At 37.0% G+C, this 18,305-nt stretch overlaps 1 protein-coding gene across 2 annotated transcripts in view; it reads left to right on the top strand.

The window, feature by feature from the left end:
• Positions 1-17,726, top strand: part of TMEM168 (transmembrane protein 168) — a 52,867-nt gene extending 35,141 nt beyond the window's left edge. For both annotated transcript variants that reach the window (XM_066262140.1, XM_066262141.1), the window contains exons 3-5: positions 4,050-4,192; positions 6,726-7,000; positions 15,408-17,726. In XM_066262140.1, the coding sequence (XP_066118237.1) occupies positions 4,050-4,192; positions 6,726-7,000; positions 15,408-15,955 (966 nt within the window). In that variant the 3' untranslated portion in view covers positions 15,956-17,726. The remainder of the gene's footprint in view (positions 1-4,049; positions 4,193-6,725; positions 7,001-15,407) is intronic.
• The last annotated feature ends 579 nt before the right edge of the window (positions 17,727-18,305 follow it).

The raw sequence follows: 18,305 nt of genomic DNA, 5'->3' as shown, positions 1-18,305 counted from the left end.
TCTGGGTCTTTTGTGGTTCTATATAAATTTTTGAATTACTTGTTTTAGTTTTGCCTCCACTGTAGTCTTGAATCCCTCAAAGTTGTTCATGAAGGTTAGAATCAATTCTTTTGATTCTTGTTAATGCTGATATTTTTACCTCTTTCCATGAGTTTTCTTAAAGGCATCTAGAATGGTAAATCCTTTTTAGAAGGTTTTTAATCTACTTTGGATTCATCTGAGGAATCACTATCAACAGCCACTATAGTCTTAGAAAATTTATTTCATAAATAGTAAGTTTTAACAGCTGAAATTACTCCTTGACATGAGCTGCAGAAGGGATGTTGTATTAGCAGACATGAAAACAATATTTATTTCATTGTACAACTCCATTAGAACTCTTGAGTGACCAGGTACATGCCAATGAGCAGTTATGTTTTGAAAGGATTGTTTTTTCTGAGCAATAGGTCTTAACAGTGGGCTTAAAACATTCAGAAATTCATGTCGTAAACAGGTGTGCTATCATCCAGGCTCTGTTGTTTCAGTTATAGAGCACAGGCAAAATAGATTTAACACAATTCTTGAAGTTTCTAGGATTTGAAGGGTGGAAAATGAGCACTTATGTCCACTTAAAGTCAACCCTAACGAGAATTCTTTGAAGCCAGGAGTTAGCTTCTCCCTAGCAATGAAAGTCCTGAGTGGTATCTTCCAATATGAGAGGTTGTTTCTTCTACATTGAAAATCTGCTGTGTAGTGTGGCCACCTTCATTATCTTAGCCAGATCGCTGGATAGCCTGCTGCAACTTCTGCATCAGCACTTGCTGCTTCATCTTGCTCGTGGATGTTATAAAAATGGCTCCTTTCCTTAAATCTCACAAACCAGCTTCTGCTAGCAGCTTTTTTTTTTTTTTTTTTTTTTTTGCAGCTTCTTCATCTCTCAGCCTTCACTGAATTGAGGAAAGTTCGGGCCTTCATCTGGATTAGGCTGTTTGGCATAAGCTGCCTAGCCTTTGCCTATTTTTGCTTTTACTATGCCTTCTTCACTGAGCATGAATCATTTTTAGCTTTTGATTTAAAGTGGGAAACACACAACTCTTCTTTTCACTGGAACACTTGGAGGGAGGCCATTGTAGGGTTATTAATTGAGCTAATTTCAGTATTGTTGTGTCGGAGGGAATAGGAGGCCCTAGGGGAGGAGAGAGATGGAGGAATAGTCAAAATGACATTTATTAAGTTCACCGTTCTATATGGGTACAGTCTATGGCCCCCCAAAAAACAATTAAAATAGTAACATCAAAGTTCATTTATCACAGAGCAGGATAGGAAATATAGAGATATTGAAAAAGTTGGAAATATTCTGAGAATTACCTACAGAGACATGAAGTGAGCAAATACTGTTAGAAAAAAAGGCTCGGAAGCACTCTCCCTCCCGGGAGCACACCTTTCTTCCCTCTGTGCGTCTCCTGAACTCTAAGGGTCCCCATGAGACTTACAACCAGGGGAGCAGCAGCTCTCTCTGAGCCAGCCTGCTGAACCTGTCTCCAAGGCCCCCTTATCTCTGACATTCCAGTAAGCCAAAGCGACACCGCCTAGGCATTTCTTCCCTGAACCATTTCTGGGGAGCCAGAGCAGCCCCACTTAGGCTCTGTCCTAATCCCTTCCTTGTTTCACTGTCCTCAGCTTTAGTAAATGTGCTCTGAAATTTTATTTAAAAAATGGCACTGATAGACTTGCTCAACTGTAAGGTTGCCATAAGCTTTCAATTTGTAAAAAAAAACAGTATCTGGGAAGCACAGTAAAGCGAAGCACAATACAATTTGTTATGACTGTATATACAATACAACCAACAGAAGACTTTTATCTAAAACATGTTGAAAGAAAAACAAACTTGTAAGTCAATAATAATGTTAGCCCTGGCCCTGGTCCAGCAGCTAGTTAGTTGGTAACATTAGAGCATTGTCCCAATACTCTAAAGGTTGCAGGTTCGATTCCTGGTCAGGGCACATAAACAATCAGTGAATGTATGAAAAGGAATCTAAATAGCAATAATAGGTAATTAGCTAATTAAGATTTTATCAGATGACAGGAATGCCATTTGGTCTCAAATGATTTTTAGAGTTATGCTAATCGGCTTACAGTATGTTTTAAATTGAACATTATATAATATAATCCCACTTAAGTAAAAAATATATATATTTATATTTGAGAATATAGTGCATGAAATGTGGAAATATTTTTAAAAGTTAGAAACTGTTAATGATGATACTTGGAATAATTTTAATGACATCTTTTTTACTTATTTGTATTTTATTAATGTTTCTAAATTGGGCATATACTATATTATTTAAATAACTGGCATTATGTTTATTTTTCCATTATGAGAATCAGCTTTCTTTTCTTTTTCTGTTTTGCTGAATTCTGATCAAATGAACCACCATATAGTGTTAGAAAAATGTGTGTTCACGCACATAAGCACATGACTGTGTATTATGTGCCTAATAACACAATATGCAATAGTGTCTGTCAGTAATGGAAGGATCAGGACTGTCATTCCTACATTTCTTTTCACTTAAATGGGTCCTTTAACTTTATTTTATTCTCCTTTTTTGCAGTTACTACCTAATCTTGTCTCCTCCTTTTAATATATATATATGTGTGTGTATATATATATATGTATGTATATATATATGTATATATATATATTTTTTTTTTTCAGAGACAGAGAGTCAGAGAGAGGGATAGATAGGGCAGGCAGAGGTGAGAAGCATCTATCATCAGTTTTTCGTTGAGGCACCTTAGTTGTTCAATGATTACTTTCTCATATGTGCCTTGACCACTGGCCTTCAGCAGACCGAGTAACCCCTTGCTGGAGCCAGCGACCTTGGATCCAAGCTGGTGAGCTTTTTGCTCAAACCAGATGAGCCCACGCTCAAGCTGGTGACCTCAGGGTCTCGAACCTGGGTCCTCAGCATCCCAGTTCGACGCTCTATCCACTGCGCCACCGCCTGATCAGGCAATATTTTTTTTCTGTTTTGTTTTTGGGATGCGTATATGTTTTTCATTTATTTATTTATTTATTTATTTATTGCGGTTTTAAATTTAGTTCATAAAGAGTAAAGCTTTTCAAAGGAAAACATTAATAGTTTAATTAAATATAAGGATTGATTGAATTCATTTTGATAGACTTACGATCTTTAAAATTTTGTTTTTTTAATTTCTGGACTTCATAAAAAGAATACTTTCTAAAATATTTTTTCTGATAAAGTAAATGAGTGTGTTATGTGAAAAATAATTTAGAGCATATGGGTTTTAACAGAAAAGGATTTGTTTTCTTACTTTTTCTCAGTTGTATTAAAACTGGTTATGTTCTTGTGAGTTTTTCTGTTTGTTTGTTTTTTTTCTTTCTAAAGTGAGAAGCGGGGAGGTAGAGAGACAGACTCCCGCATGCACCCAACCAGCATCCACCTGGCAAGCCCGCTAGGTGGTGTTCTGCCCATCTGGGGCGTTGCTCCGGTTTGCAACCAGAGCCATTCTAGTGAGTGAGGCAGAGGCCATGGAGCCATCCTCGGTGCCCGGGCCAACTCTGCTCCAATGGAGCCTTGGCTGCAGGAAGGGGAAGAGAGGAAACAGAAAGGAAGGAGGGGGGGGGGGGTAGAGAAGCAGATGGGTGCTTTTCCTGTGTGCCCTGGCCGGGAATTGAACGCAGGAACTTCCACATGCCTGGCTGAACACTGAGCCAACTGGCCAGGGTCAAAACTGGTTATATTTTTGTTCTGGTTTGGATTTTTTTACTTTAAGTAGAATGTTATCTGACACAAAAATATGTGCTGTATTTGCTTTGCCACAATTGCCACAAACCTTAGAGGTAAGTATGGTATAGGATTTGTTGCTCATCCACATATTCTTGTCTGCTCCAGCTTATAATTGTTTTTAGATCATTTAATTATCCTTTTCTTTTTGGAAGTAGTGGCCAAAAATGTAAGTAAATATGTGTGTATGTACATATACATACATATGCACACATAAATGCAGTCACACTATATAAACATAATGTTTTAAATTTCTTTTAGCCAACAAATGGAATCTTCTTGAGCATGTTTCTAATTGTTTTGCCATTGGAATCCATGGCTCATGGGCTCTTCCATGAATTGGGTAATTGTTTAGGAGGAACATCTGTTGGATATGCTATTGTTATTCCTACCAACTTCTGCAGGTACAGTAATCTAGAATATAGTAATTAGTAGTAACTATATATTTGACTCTTTTTAACATTTTCTTAATATTTGTGTGACAATAAATATAAAATATAGCTCATTTTTTCAAAACTAATGTTTTTTAAATATACAATTTTTATCCCAAATGTTTAAAAGTATTTACACTCAGTAATATAGTTTTCAAGGTTCTATTTAAATTTTTTTAATAAATGTGATTAACATATTTTAGCCAGAAATCAGAAAATATGGATGAATTTTCTTAGGAAACATCCTATACTTTCTTTAGAAAGGGATATCTTGTTTAAGAAAATGTCCTGTGGAACAACATGGTAAAATAGAATAGAATGTGTACTGAACCTGGGAGTACTAAGTCCTATCCATAGCTGTCACCTTAGGCACATCATAACTTCTACGAACTTTAGTGTCTGTATCTAAAGTGCAAATGGCAATACCCATTCACCCATCTCAAAGGAATGTTATGAAGAGCTAATGAGAATATGAATATAAAAATACTCTTCCCACTGGAAAATGTCATACAAATATAGTACCAGGAATTCAAAAGATTGTCAGTGTTTATGTATATATGTAAATAGACATTTGGTATGAATATAAATATATATATTTGATTGTAGTTTTATTTTAAAACATTTTTTATCCTAAATATGTGGTATACCTGTCTGAATCTGTAAATAAAAAATTAGTTCTTTGCCATTAATTAATTCTGATAGGCAAGTACCATACTTGCCTTGGGGTGAGGGAAACTTGAAATCAAAAAGTTTTTATCTGATTTCAAATATTTGATGTAAAAAACACCAAATAGACTGTCTGACCTATGGTAGAGCAGTGGATTAAGCATCAACCTGGAATGCTGAGGTCACCAGTTTGAAACCCTAGGCTTGCCCGGTCAAGGCACATATGGGAAGCAGCTACTAAGAATTATTGTTTTCCACTTGTCCTCTCTGCCTCTTTCTCTCTGTTTCTCTACTCTCTAAAAACATCAATAAAAATAAAATCTTTTTATTTTTATTTTAATTCAGTTAGAGGAGGGGAAGTAGAGACAGACTCCCACCTGTGCCCCAACTGGGATCTATCTAGCAAGCCCACCAGGGGGCAATGCTCTGTCTATCTGGGGTGTTGCTCCATTGCTCAGCAGTCGAGCTCTTCTTAGTGCCTGAGGCAGAGGCCATAGAGCTGTCCTTAGCACCCAAGAAATAAAATATTTTTTAAAAAACTCTTAAAACCCCAAAACACCAAATGGATTATTTATATTAAATATTTTTCTCCATGTTAAAGGCTTAATAAAAGTTGGAGATTCTCATGAGAAGTAAAATAGATTTAGAAGGGTCCCATAAAGTGAGATGTGATAACTCTGCAGAAAGAGTGTGTGGAAAAAGCAATTTGCATGGTTAGGTTTTTATTCCATTATTTTTGTTTATGCCTTTTTTTTTTTTTACTTTTTTATGACTGTTAAATGATATAAGTATGGAATCAAATGTTTAATTCTTGTAATAAAAACTAAAATCTTATTTGCAGTTACAATATTTATGAAGCAAAATGTAAAGTTTTCAAAACTTCTCATAGAAATTTCTTTTCTGGATAGGATTGATGATTCCCACCGTCCCGCCCCCCACCCCTCTATATCAATAATATTTTGATTCTGCTAGTTGCAGGACTTGATCTATCATGTTTACTAGAGTATCACTTTACAGTTGTTTCAGGGGCTGATCTGGTTCCTCAATTGGTGTTCAGTAGGATATGGCAATGGATCTATATTTTAATAATTGTTTTAAAATGGCATTTACTAATAGGTAATTTTTTTCTGTAATTTATGCACCTTATTTTAGTAAAACTTGATTTGTAAAGACTCCTTTTAAATATAAAAATGAAATATATGATTTAAAATATTGTTTTCATACTTTTTTTTCCTCAAGAAAGAAAAGTTTTCATAATAGTCTCACATCTGTTTTTGAAACCCATTGACGGTAAAAGTAGTATAATTTTGCTTTTAATTTTTATATAACTTATTGTTAAGTGTTTCACAGACACAGAAGGGCAGGGGAGAGAGAGAGAAGCATTCATTCGTTGTTCCACTTAGTTGTGCATTCATTGCTTGCTTCCTGTATGTGCCCTGACTAGGGATCAAACCCACAACTTTGCCATTTTGCTATAACGCTCTAACGACGGAGCTAACTGGCCAGGGCAGTATAATTTTGTTTTTAAAATGTCTTGTTCAATACTAATTTTTTGATGAGAAGATCTGAGTAAAGAACATAGAGTGTTCTTGACTGCATTTGGAGATACTATTCTCCCACCTTTATGTTTGTTTATTGCTTTATTAATAAATATAATTTTTAGGAACTAGGCTTTGATTTTGAAAGCTTAGTTCTTAGCATCCAGAATTCAAAAAAGATGGCTTTTTCTCAAAATTCTGCCATTTAGTTAGCAACTATTAGGATTTTTAAGTAATTATCAATATGAGAAAAAATGAATACTTCTTAAATCCAAAAATAATCTTTTTTTCTCTTTCTTCAGTCCTGATGGCCAGCCAACACTTCTTCCGCCGGAACATGTACAGGAGTTAAATTTGAGGTCTACTGGCATGCTCAATGCTATCCAAAGATTTTTCGCGTATCATATGATTGAGACCTATGGATGTGACTATTCCACAAGTGGACTGTCTTTTGATACTCTACATTCCAAACTGAAAGCTTTTCTTGAACTTCGGACTGTGGATGGACCTAGACATGATACTTATGTTCTGTATTACAGTGGGCACACCCATAGTACTGGAGAGTGGGCTCTTGCAGGTAAAGTCACTTCTTGGCAATTTCACAGTTGTGAAAATGCACTTGATATAGAAATCTGTCTACACTGAAACATTAAATTGTCAAAGTTCTCAATTTTCTACTTTATGTTCACCAAGTATACATATGACTTTTTTTCTTTTCTCTAGCTCAGTGGTCCCCAAACCCTGGGCCAGGGACCGGTACTGGTCTGTGGGCCATTTGGTACTGGTCCGCAGAGAAAAAATAAATAACTTACATTATTTTGGTTTTATTTATATATATTTAAGTCTGAACGATGTTTTATTTTTTAAAAATGACCAGATTCCCTCTGTTACATCCGTCTAAGACTCATTCTTGACGCTTGTCTCAGTCACGTGATACATTTATCCGTCCCACCCTAAAGGCCGGTCCATGAAAATATTTTCTGACATTAAACCGGTCCGTGGCCCAAAAAAGGTTGGGGACCACTGCTCTAGCTTACCTATATAGCATAATTTTAGTAATCTCCAAAGGTTTTGAGAATTATGTCTTATATTTATTGAAAGAAAAAAATTGAACTGATTTTAGACTTTGATAATCATTTTCCTTTTAAAGTATTTTCAGAATTATTAAATACAGTAACAGTTTTCAGAAGCTGATTAATTTGACTAGTGCTTTTAAGTCCTTCAGTTTTATAGATGCTGACTTTAATAGTATTTTACACATTCAATTTTATTTAATTTAGGATGCTCAACAGAAATTTGTTTATTTATTTGTATTTGCTGAATTGAGAAGCAGGGAGGCAGAGAGACAGACTCCCACATGTGTCCGACCAGGACACCCGGCAAGCCCACTGGGGGTGATGTTCTGCCCGTCTGGGACTGCAATCGGAGCCATTCTAGTGCCTGAGGCAGTGGCCATGGAGCCATCCTCAGTACCCAGGCCAACTTTGCTCCAGTGGAGCTTTGGCTGTGGGAAGGGAAGAGAGAGACAGAGAGAAAGGAGAGGGAAAAGGGTGGAGAAGCAGGTGGGTGCTTCTCCTGTGTGCCCTGGCCGGGAATCGAACCTGGGATGTTCATACACCTGGCCGATGCTCTACCATTGAGCCAACTGGCCAGGGCCCTCAACAGAATTTTAAACAGAAGATGATGTAATATGATAAACACTTAGGTCAGGAGACCTTGGTTTGGGTCCTAATTTGTAACAATAGTGTTATTTTAGGCAAGTTAACTTTTCTTGGCTTCAGTTCTCTCTTCTGTAAAATGAAGGGGTAATGTTAAAGCCACCTCCCAAGGGAGAAATGAGATCTCTCTATATATTATATGTAAATATGTTGCTCTCATCAACTAGAATAAGACATTCTGTAAGTTAAGGGCTTTGTTTATTAAATACTTGCTTAGCACCTAGAACAGAGTCTGGCACATAGTAGAGGGCCCATAAATAATTAGTAGATGGATAAAATCATCAGATGAATCATTAAAAAGGGTAATTTTCTTATTTTAGATTAGAAATACATCTTTTTGGTATAATTATATCTTGCTTTTTTTCATAAAATCTTACATTTATACCAAGGACACATACAAAACATAAAATAGTAGAAATAGATATTCAGATAAGAAAAATATAAACAGAAGTATAGGAGGACAGAGGCAGAGTTGCCAATATACAAGTTCCAGAAGGAAGGAAATAAACTTTATGGTTATGTAGACATGATTTTAAACAACCATGGTCTTAGTAATTTCATGCCAGATGTGTAACCAGGGCTTTATAATAAAGAAAAATATTTTTGTAATATATTGTTTCTGTGAGTAAATATTGAACAAATTAATGGCTGATTAGGAATGACGGTGAGCTAACGTTTACTGGGCACATTTAAAGCACAGCTACTTTTTTTTTCTTAATTTAGAAAATTAACAGGGTGACATTGATCAATAAGAGTACGTAGGGCCTGACCAGGTGGTGGCGCAGTGGATAGCGCGTCGGACTGGTATTCGGAGGACCCAGGTTCGAGACCCCAAGGTCGCCAGCTTGAGCGCAGGCTCATCTGGTTTGAGCAAAGCTCACCAGCTTGGACCCAAGGTCACTGGCTTGAGCAAGGGGTTACTCGGTCTGCTGTAGCCCCACAGTCAAGGCACATATTAGAAAGTAATCAATGAACAGCTAAGGTGTCACAACGAAAAACTGATGATTGATGCTTCTCATTTCCATTCCTGTCTGTCTGTTCCTGTCTGTCTGTCCCTTTCTGTCCCTCTCTCTGACTCTCTGTCTCTGTAAAAAAAAAGGGCATAGCTTTCAGGTAGCTCAGTGGTAACTCAGTTTCTATAGCATTTGAACTGTTGATAATGTTGTATACCTGTCATCCAAAGTCAAATCATTTTCTGTCACCATATATATGTATTTGTCCCTCAAATAATCAAGATAATATTTTAATGTAGCACAGCTACTGTCCTTGGTATTTTGTACACATTAGAGTTAATCTTTACCTGATATCCTTTGAGGTAAATACTGTCAGCTCTGTCATTCCCATTTTTCAAAGGAGAAAATGAAAGCTGAAAGTGGTTACATCACTTATCTATTGCTTATACTACTGCTAGTGAGGAACCATGATTCAAGCTCAGATAAGCCTGACTCCTAAAGTGTATTTTTTCCCCAGTGTACCAAGTTGCCTCCAAAGGCAAAAAACATGAAGATAGGGAAATGGCATATTCTGGCTTGTAGATGTTTTTGTTAGCATGATTGATCTGTTTTCAAAACATTAGAATGTAGAAGGTAGTCAACTTAAAAACTGCTTGAGGCCCTGTCTGGTCGCCTAGTGGATAGGGCATCGGCCTGACATATGGACGTCTTAGGTTTGATTTCCAGTCAGATCACACAAGAGAAGCAATCATTTGCTTCTATACCCTACCATCTCTCCCTTCTCTACCTCTTCCCATCCTGCAACCAGTGGGCTCAATTGGTTCGAGCATCAGCCCAGGGCACTGAGGATAGCTTGGTTGGTGGTTGGTCCCAGCAAGTCAGCCTCAGGCACTAAAAATAGGTTAGTTGATTTCAGCATCAGCCCCAAATGGATTGATCCCCAGACAGGTTGCCAGGTGGATTCCAGTCAGGGCGCATACGGGAGTCCATCTCACTATCTCCCCTCCTCTCTCTTAAAAAAAGAATAGAAAAAAGATGACTTCAGAAATAAATTTTAGATGATCATTTTACTAATATATATATTTTTAATTTTTTAATTGATAGAGGAAGAGAAGCAGGAAAAGGGAGAGAGAAGCATCAACTGGCTGTTTCACCTAGCTCCACTTAGCTGTATACCCATTGATTGTTTCTCCTATGTGCCCTGACCAGGGATCAAACCTGCAACATCAGTGTACTGGACAACACTTTATTAACTGAGCCACTAGGCCAGACCCTAGTTACTTATATCAACTTTTTTTCTAGGAAAAGTAAATAGACACCAAAATAAATACTGTATACCGTATTTCCCCATGTATAAGACGCTCCCATGTATAAGACACACCTTAATTTTGGGGCCCAAAATTAAAAAATTAATTACATAAAGTTATTGAACTCAAGTTTTATTCATCATAAAATTCATACAATTCCTCATCCACACAAAAAAGCGGGAAGTGCAAGTAACAAAATCTACAACCACTGTATAAGACATACCCAGTTTTTAGACCCTGAATTTTTTTGGGAAAAGGTGTGTCTTATACATGGAGAAATATGGTATATCGATCTTGTTAAATTTTTATTCACTATCAGGAGTAATTTGTGAAAACTTAAAATCTCTAATGTAGGGGTTTATTTTAAGTAACTGTCTAGCAATTACATTCTGGAACATTATCTTTATAATTTTTTTGAAGTATATCACCACTAAGTTTTCCATTATGGATTTCCCTTGTTAGCCAAGAAGATTTATTCCTACATGTATTACTCTGCATGTCAGAGACTTTATTATCAAAAGCAAAAAAGAAAGGGTAACAATGGAGAGACATGGCTTGACACAGCCCTAAAGAGGGGTAGGTTTTGTCCAGAATTCAGCAACTGCATACTCTCACAGCTTGAAGCATCTGGCCCACTTGCTGGTAATTAGGTTGCACCAGGCCTAGAGGCTGAGCGCTCTGTGCATTCAGTTCTTGCCCTAGCCTGCTCCGGACATAGCCTTCAGTGGCTGAATCTACCTCAGATATAATATTGGATACCCCTGCTCTGAAGAAGATGCTTTAATCCATTATAAAGCAAGTGACAAAGAGCTCTAAGCTCTGAGAATTTTTTTTTTTTTTAGAGACAGGACAGGAGAGAGGTGAGAAGCATCAACCCGTAGTTGCATCACTTTAGTTGTTCATTGATTGCTTCTCGTATATACCTTGATGGGAGGCTCCAGTGGAGCCAGTGACTGCTTGCTCGAACCAGTGACTGCTTGCTTGGGCTCAAGCTGGCGACCTTTGGCTTCAGCCAGTGACCATGGGGTCATGTCTATGATCCCACACTCAAGCTGCCAACCCCACACTTAAGCCAGATAAGCCTGTGCTCAAGCCAGGCAATCTCGGGTTTTCTGTTGTTTTATTTATTGTGTTTTTTTTTTTTTTTTGTATTTCTCTGAAGTTAGAAGCAGGGAGGCAGTCAGACTCCTGCATGCACCCGACCAGGATCCACCTGGCATGCCCACCAGGGGGTGATGCTCTGCCCATCTGGGGCATTGCTCCATTGCGGCCGGAGCCATTCCAGCCTAACACCTGAGGCGGAGGCCATGGAGCCATCCTCAGTGCCCGGGCCAACTTTGATCCAATGGAGCCTTGGCTGTGGGAGGGGAAGAGAGAGATAGAGAGAGAAGGGTGGAGAAGCAGATGGGAGCTTCTCCTGTGTTCCCTGACCGGGAATCGAACCCAAGACTTCCACACTCCAGGCCAATGCTCTACCACTGAGTCAACCAGCCAGGGCCCAATCTCAGGTTTTTTAACCTGGAACCTCAGTGCCCCAGGTCAGTGCTCGACTGGTCCAGCTAAGCTCTAAGAATTTTTTAATAGTTACCTTTCTAAAAATCTTTAAAACAAGAAATCATCACTGGATTTTTCTTGAGTTAACAAATTAGGAGCAGGTCCAGAGCTAAATATCACTGTGAGAAAGAGAATCTCTATTGGCCCTTTATCCCATACCTTTACTAATAGTACTACTTAGAATATGTAGTAGTCTTCTTACATTTATGGGGTTTTATAATATGGAATCTGGTATTTTTTACTCTTTTTTTGAGGTAATGATGAGAGAAATACAGCGTGGGACAAAAGTAGGTTTACAGTTGTGAATACACAAAAAAGTTTATTCTTTTATTATTTTCTTAATTATTGTAATATTTTCCATAGGAACAACTGAAAACGTACTTGTGCCCCACTTTGTAAATGAAAAATATGTAGACAATCTGTAAAGCACTTTATCACAGACTAACAAAGCCTTTAAAATGCAATCTCAATTACTTGAACTGCATGAAATGGCTGTTACCTAAGGTAAATGTAAGTACTTTGTATCTGGGCCAAAAATGAATTTTTTCCAGTTCATAGGAGAAAGCAGAGCAAAACAAAATAAGAGAAGATAAATAATTTAAAAGGTTTTAATGCTGCTTTAAGTCTTGATAATATCTGAAGAGCATATATATGAGATAATTAGTGTAGAATATGCTGAAGAATATTTATTCAAATAGTTGTAGAAGGCAAGTTAGGTAGTGATGTTTTGTGGTAGATGGAATTTGTATAATAGATGTAATTTATGTCGTCCTCTGATCTCTAGAGAAATGTAATAGAATTGGCAATAATGAAAAGTTATGTCACCATTTTTGCAAAGGTAAATATCAGAAAGTATCTGTGATGCAAAACACTAGTAATGTGTGGAGGCCATGTGTTGAAATAATGTCTCTGAAATGATATGCATGTGTAAGACCAACTCATAAAGCAAGTTTTTCATTGTCAGAGCTAATGAATAAAAGAAAATTAATTATTCATAAAGAATGTAATATACCCTGGCTTCAGAGGTTATATTACTAATAGGATGTGAACTATAAAGGATTCTTTCTCACTCTAGTATTGTCATTTTGATAGTTTAGAAAAGAGGATGGTTGCTCTTGTTATAAATGTATGTTTTGAAGTTAAGTTTTGGATCTTGTGCTAGTAAATTGTAGCATATTAAAATGTTTTTCTAATTTTAAAAGTAACATACTCAATTTAAAAAACTTGGAAAATATAATAAAAACCACCTGAAATCTAAACACTCAGCAATAACCAGTTGTTATTTTTAACACTTCTATGTCATACTTGTTCCTCATTTCATAGATAATTCTCTTATTATTAAAATTTCTTTATAAATATCACTATACTATAAAGCTCCTTCATAAGGTTTTACCATAGTTTATTGTTTGTTAACTGATTGTTTCAGATTTTATACTCTCTTAGCAGAGAAAAGATCTTTCTATGTAATTTTTTGCCCCAATATTTGCTCTTTCCTTAGGATAAATATCTAGAATTGGGACAATTGATACAGTGTACCATTGAGACAGAGCCAGGACTGGGGTGAGGTGATGGCACTTGTCTCATCCATGTACCAAAAATCAAATTATCAAGATAATATTTTAATGTAGCATATTTAAAAATTAAAATTAATGCAAAAACTACCCACAAAGAACCAGATGGAAAGCCTCTTAGCTATAAGACAGGTTTTAAGGTTAAATTTATTTACTTTACACCTTTTTCAGTAAACTATTTTTAATTCTTTGTTGTTTTTCAGGGATAAAACTGATTTAAAAATAAATTTATTATAAATTCATTCTTAGCAAAAAAGAGTTTCTTTTACACTTAGTAGCTATCTATATACGAGTGGTGTACAACAGGGATGACAGACCCTCTGTAAAGGACCAGGCATTTTCACTCTGTGGGCCATAATGTCCCTGTTGCAACTACTCAGCTCTGCCAATGTAGTTGAAAGCAGCCATAGACAGAATGCAAATGAGTGTTATTTATGGAAACAATGATATGAAATAAAATTTTATATACCATATTTTTCGCTCCATAAGACGCATCTCATCATAAGACACACCTAGGGTTTTAAGGAGGAAAATAAGAAAATAAAATATTCTGAACCAATGGTGTGTTAAAATATTTAATAAAATACCATATTTTTCGCTCCATAAGACACACAGGCATTTTTCCCCTCCACTTTGGGGGGGGGGGGTATGCATCTTATGGAGCGAAAAATGTAATTTCTCATATCACAAAATATCTTTTTAAAAATGTTTTTCAACCATGTAAAAATGTAACTTCAATTATCAGCTTTCAGTCTATACTATAATAGGTAATGGGCTGGACTTAGACCATCAGCCATATTTGCTACTTTTGATGTAAAATATAAGCTTTCCTTCATAATTTTGTTTCATCAAATTTAAGCATATAAAACTATTTTAATTTATTATAGTAGGCCCTGGCCGGTTGGCTTAGCGGTAGAGCGTCGGCCTAGCGTGTGGAGGACCTGGGTTCGATTCCCGGCCAGGGCACACAGGAGAAGCGCCCATTTGCTTCTCCACCCCTCCGCCGCGCTTTCCTCTCTGTCTCTCTCTTCCCCTCCCGCAGCCGAGGCTCCATTGGAGCAAAGATGGCCGGGGTGCTGGGGTTGGCTCTGTGGCCTCTGCCTCAGGCGCTAGAGTGGCTCTGGTCGCAACATGGCGACGCCCAGGATGGGCAGAGCATCGCCCCCTGGTGGGCAGAGCGTCGCCCCATGGTGGGCGTGCCGGGTGGATCCCGGTCGGGCACATGCGGGAGTCTGTCTGACTGTCTCTCCCTGTTTCCAGCTTCAGAAAAATGAAAAAAAAAAAAATTATTATAGTATCTTTTTTCTTTTTTAAGTGAGAGGTGGAGAGGCAGAGAGACTCCTGCATACTTTCTGTCCAGTATCCACCCAGCAAGCCCCACTAGGGGGTGATATCTGCCCATCTGGGGTGTTGCACTCTTGCTCGGCAACTGAGCCATTTTAGTGCCTGAGGCAAGGCCATGGGTGCCATCCTTAGTGCCAGGGGCCAACTTGCTCAAATGAGCCATGGCTGCGGGGAAGAGGTGGGGGAATCGTGGAGAAGCAGATGGTCACTTATCCTATGTGCCCTGACTGGGAATTGAACCAGGATTTCCACACGCCACACGCTAGTTGATGGTACTGCTAAGCCAACTGGTCAGGGCAATATACCTCATTTTTTGTGAGTACCAAGGTTAATTGGTTTTGTTATATTCTATTTACCTGAAGTTGAAAGTTTTTTTTTAAAAAAACCTTCTGAAAAGGTATTTTGAAAGGAAGGCTCTATTTTTCTATTAACATTTAATTCCAAGAATTTAAAGAAAATACACTTAAGACAAAAGGGTATTCTTATTGAAAGGCTTCAGAAATTATTACTCTATTGAATTTTTTCATTTGTTTATAGGTGGAGACATCCTACGCCTTGACACACTTTTAGAATGGTGGAGAGAAAAGAATGGTTCCTTCTGTTCCCGACTTATTATTGTATTAGACTCTGAGAATTCAACCCCTTGGGTGAAAGAAGTAAGAAAAATCAATGACCAATACATAGCAGTACAAGGAGCAGAGATGATTAAGACAATAGATATTGAAGAAGCTGACCCACCACAACTGGGTGACTTTACAAAAGACTGGGTAGAATATAACTGCAACTCCAATAATAACATCTGCTGGACTGAGAAGGGACGCACAGTGAAAGCAGTATATGGTGTATCAAAACAGTGGAGTGACTACACTCTGCACTTGCCAACGGGAAGCGATGTGGCCAAGCACTGGATGTTACACTTTCCTCGTATTACATATCCACTAGTACATTTGGCAAATTGGTTGTGTGGTCTGAACCTTTTTTGGATCTGCCAAAGTTGTTTTAGGTGCTTGAAGAGATTAAAAATGAGTTGGTTTCTTCCTACTGTGCTGGACACAGGACAAGGCTTCAAACTTGTCAAATCATAATTTGGAAGCCAAAGTAGAATTTTATTGAGAGTTCATACTACCAGTTACCACTAATTTGCTTTTTCTTTTTCTTTTTTTTTTTTTTTTTGTACAATTTTATTTGTGAAAAATATCCTGCTACTTCTGTAGCTGCTCTAACTTTGTCTTTTCTCAAGTAATTATGGTATGTATGGTGTTTGGAATTCTTTTATACTAAAAGTATCTAGAGATTCAAAAATTCTGACTGTAAAAGCATAAGAGATGTTAAAATAACAGTGCACTTTGAGAAATGTTTGCATTAGAAAGAAAATATTTGTGCTCTGCAGTATAGCCAGTGAAGAATTTTTTATGCCTTATTTTCAAGGCATAGATTAGAGGATGTAGACCAATTTGTTTACTATTGTAAGAAAACTACGAATTTGCTTACAGAAGATTATTTTTGTGAACAGTAGGTTTGAGTCCAAGACTATTTGAAGAATTACAAACTCTCTTAAGAGAGAAATAAAGAAGTCTACCTGAAATGAATGCAGAATTTGCTTATAGTCCTTCATATGCAGATGTCTTGGTTGTGACCTGTTACCAATATAGCAGAGAAGCCCAAATCACTGTTTAGGTCAAAACTTTTTTACTGTAGGTAACGATATGAGGCTAGAACCTAAAAGTTGCTCCTTCTTGAATTGTTTAGGGGCCTTGAATTGTTAGTACTGGCAATATAAAAGTCTCAGGGTAACTTTTTTTTTTTTTTAATGAACAATGTTTTCAGCTACAAATTTCTTCCAAATAAATTTTCTTCCCTTTTGAACAGTAATCTTGGCCCTGGCTGGTTTGCTCAGCATTGACCCAGTGTGTGGATGCCCCAGGTTCAATTTCCAGTCAGGGCACACAGGAGAAGCGGCCATCTACTTCTCCACCCATCCCCCTCTTCCTTCTCTATCTCTCCCTCACCCCCAGCCATGGCTCGTTGGAGCAAGTTGGCCCCAGGCACTGAGGATGGCTCCGTGTCTTCCTCCTCCAGTGCTGAGCAATGGAGCAAAAGCCCCAGATGGGTAGAGAGAGCATTGCTCCATAGGGGGACTTGCCGGGTGGATCCTGGTCAGGGCACATGCGGAATCTTCCTATTTCCTGCTTCTCACTTCAGTAAAATAAAAAAGAAAAATAATCTTATAAATTTGGCAATTTCTTGAATTAGACTATTTTCAGTATTCAGAAATTAATCTCTATAATGTTCAAGTTCTAAAGTTCCACAATGAACATTATTTTTCAAATCTCCATTAACAGGTTTTTTTTAACTGAAGGTGAAAGGATTGGAAACAGGTCATCTTTTTTTCTTGTATACATGTATTATGTAAAAATGTATTCATATTAATTTTAAGCATAATGGTGTGGTTGTAATTTTTAAAACTTAATTCAGTGTTTTTTATGATGAAAGCAAGCACTGACCACGGTATTTTCTAAGAGGTAATACACCTCCTATTTCCTTCTGATAATCCTTACATCCTGAATTTTTATCTGTGGGAAATAAGAAGGGAATATAATTAAATTGGGGAATAACCTAATCTTTGTTTAAATGGTGTCACTTCCCACCATTAAAGCCATTATTCCAACCTCAGAGAGATGAAATAATTTCTCTACCACTTTCTCTCTGGTGACTTGAAAACTGAAGTTTTAGGAAGAGGTCACTAAGCATCAGGGAACTTGTATCTATGCAGCATTGTTACAGTCTGATTGTTTCTGTGTTTTGAATATGATTTTCCTAATGCTTTAAATAAAGTTTTGTTAAAAATTAAATTTTCATGTAATGTGCAAGTAACGGTTATTGAGTATTTTAGTATAATACAGGTGATCGTCAAAAAATGCTTATGCATTTGAGTTCATGGTTGGTAGCGGGTTGATTTGAAATTTTCTTGGTTAAGTATATCAGTATCGTCCAAATGAAATAGTATAATGTTTTGTTACTATTCAGAAATAGTATAGCAGAAAAGCCAAATGTTGAAATTATGAGCTTTATAGTTACAAAAACAGTTAATGTTAAGTAAAATCCCCTTTTAAATTTCTGAGCCAATATTGAGCAAATTAAGCATTACTAAAGCATATCTCTTTTAAGAAAGTCAAATGTAAAGGCATATTCTGCATTCTATATCTAGTATTAAGATGGTACTAAAAATTATATTCAAAATGTAGTAAATACTTTTATAACCGCAAAACTTATGTTTTGGCATGTTTTCTCTGAAAGTATGAACCACAAAAGTTCTGGGCTAAAAATGTGACTTGATCCAATTTATTAACCAAAACATCAGGCAACATCTCTCCACTTTCATGAATTCTTCTACCCAAACAAACAAAAACACTGTAAGTGAGTCTTCGGAGATTG

Source organism: Saccopteryx bilineata, chromosome 2 (genome assembly GCF_036850765.1).
Source record: "Saccopteryx bilineata isolate mSacBil1 chromosome 2, mSacBil1_pri_phased_curated, whole genome shotgun sequence".
Lineage (NCBI taxonomy): Eukaryota > Metazoa > Chordata > Mammalia > Chiroptera > Emballonuridae > Saccopteryx > Saccopteryx bilineata.
This window is presented reverse-complemented; position numbering and strand designations above follow the sequence as displayed.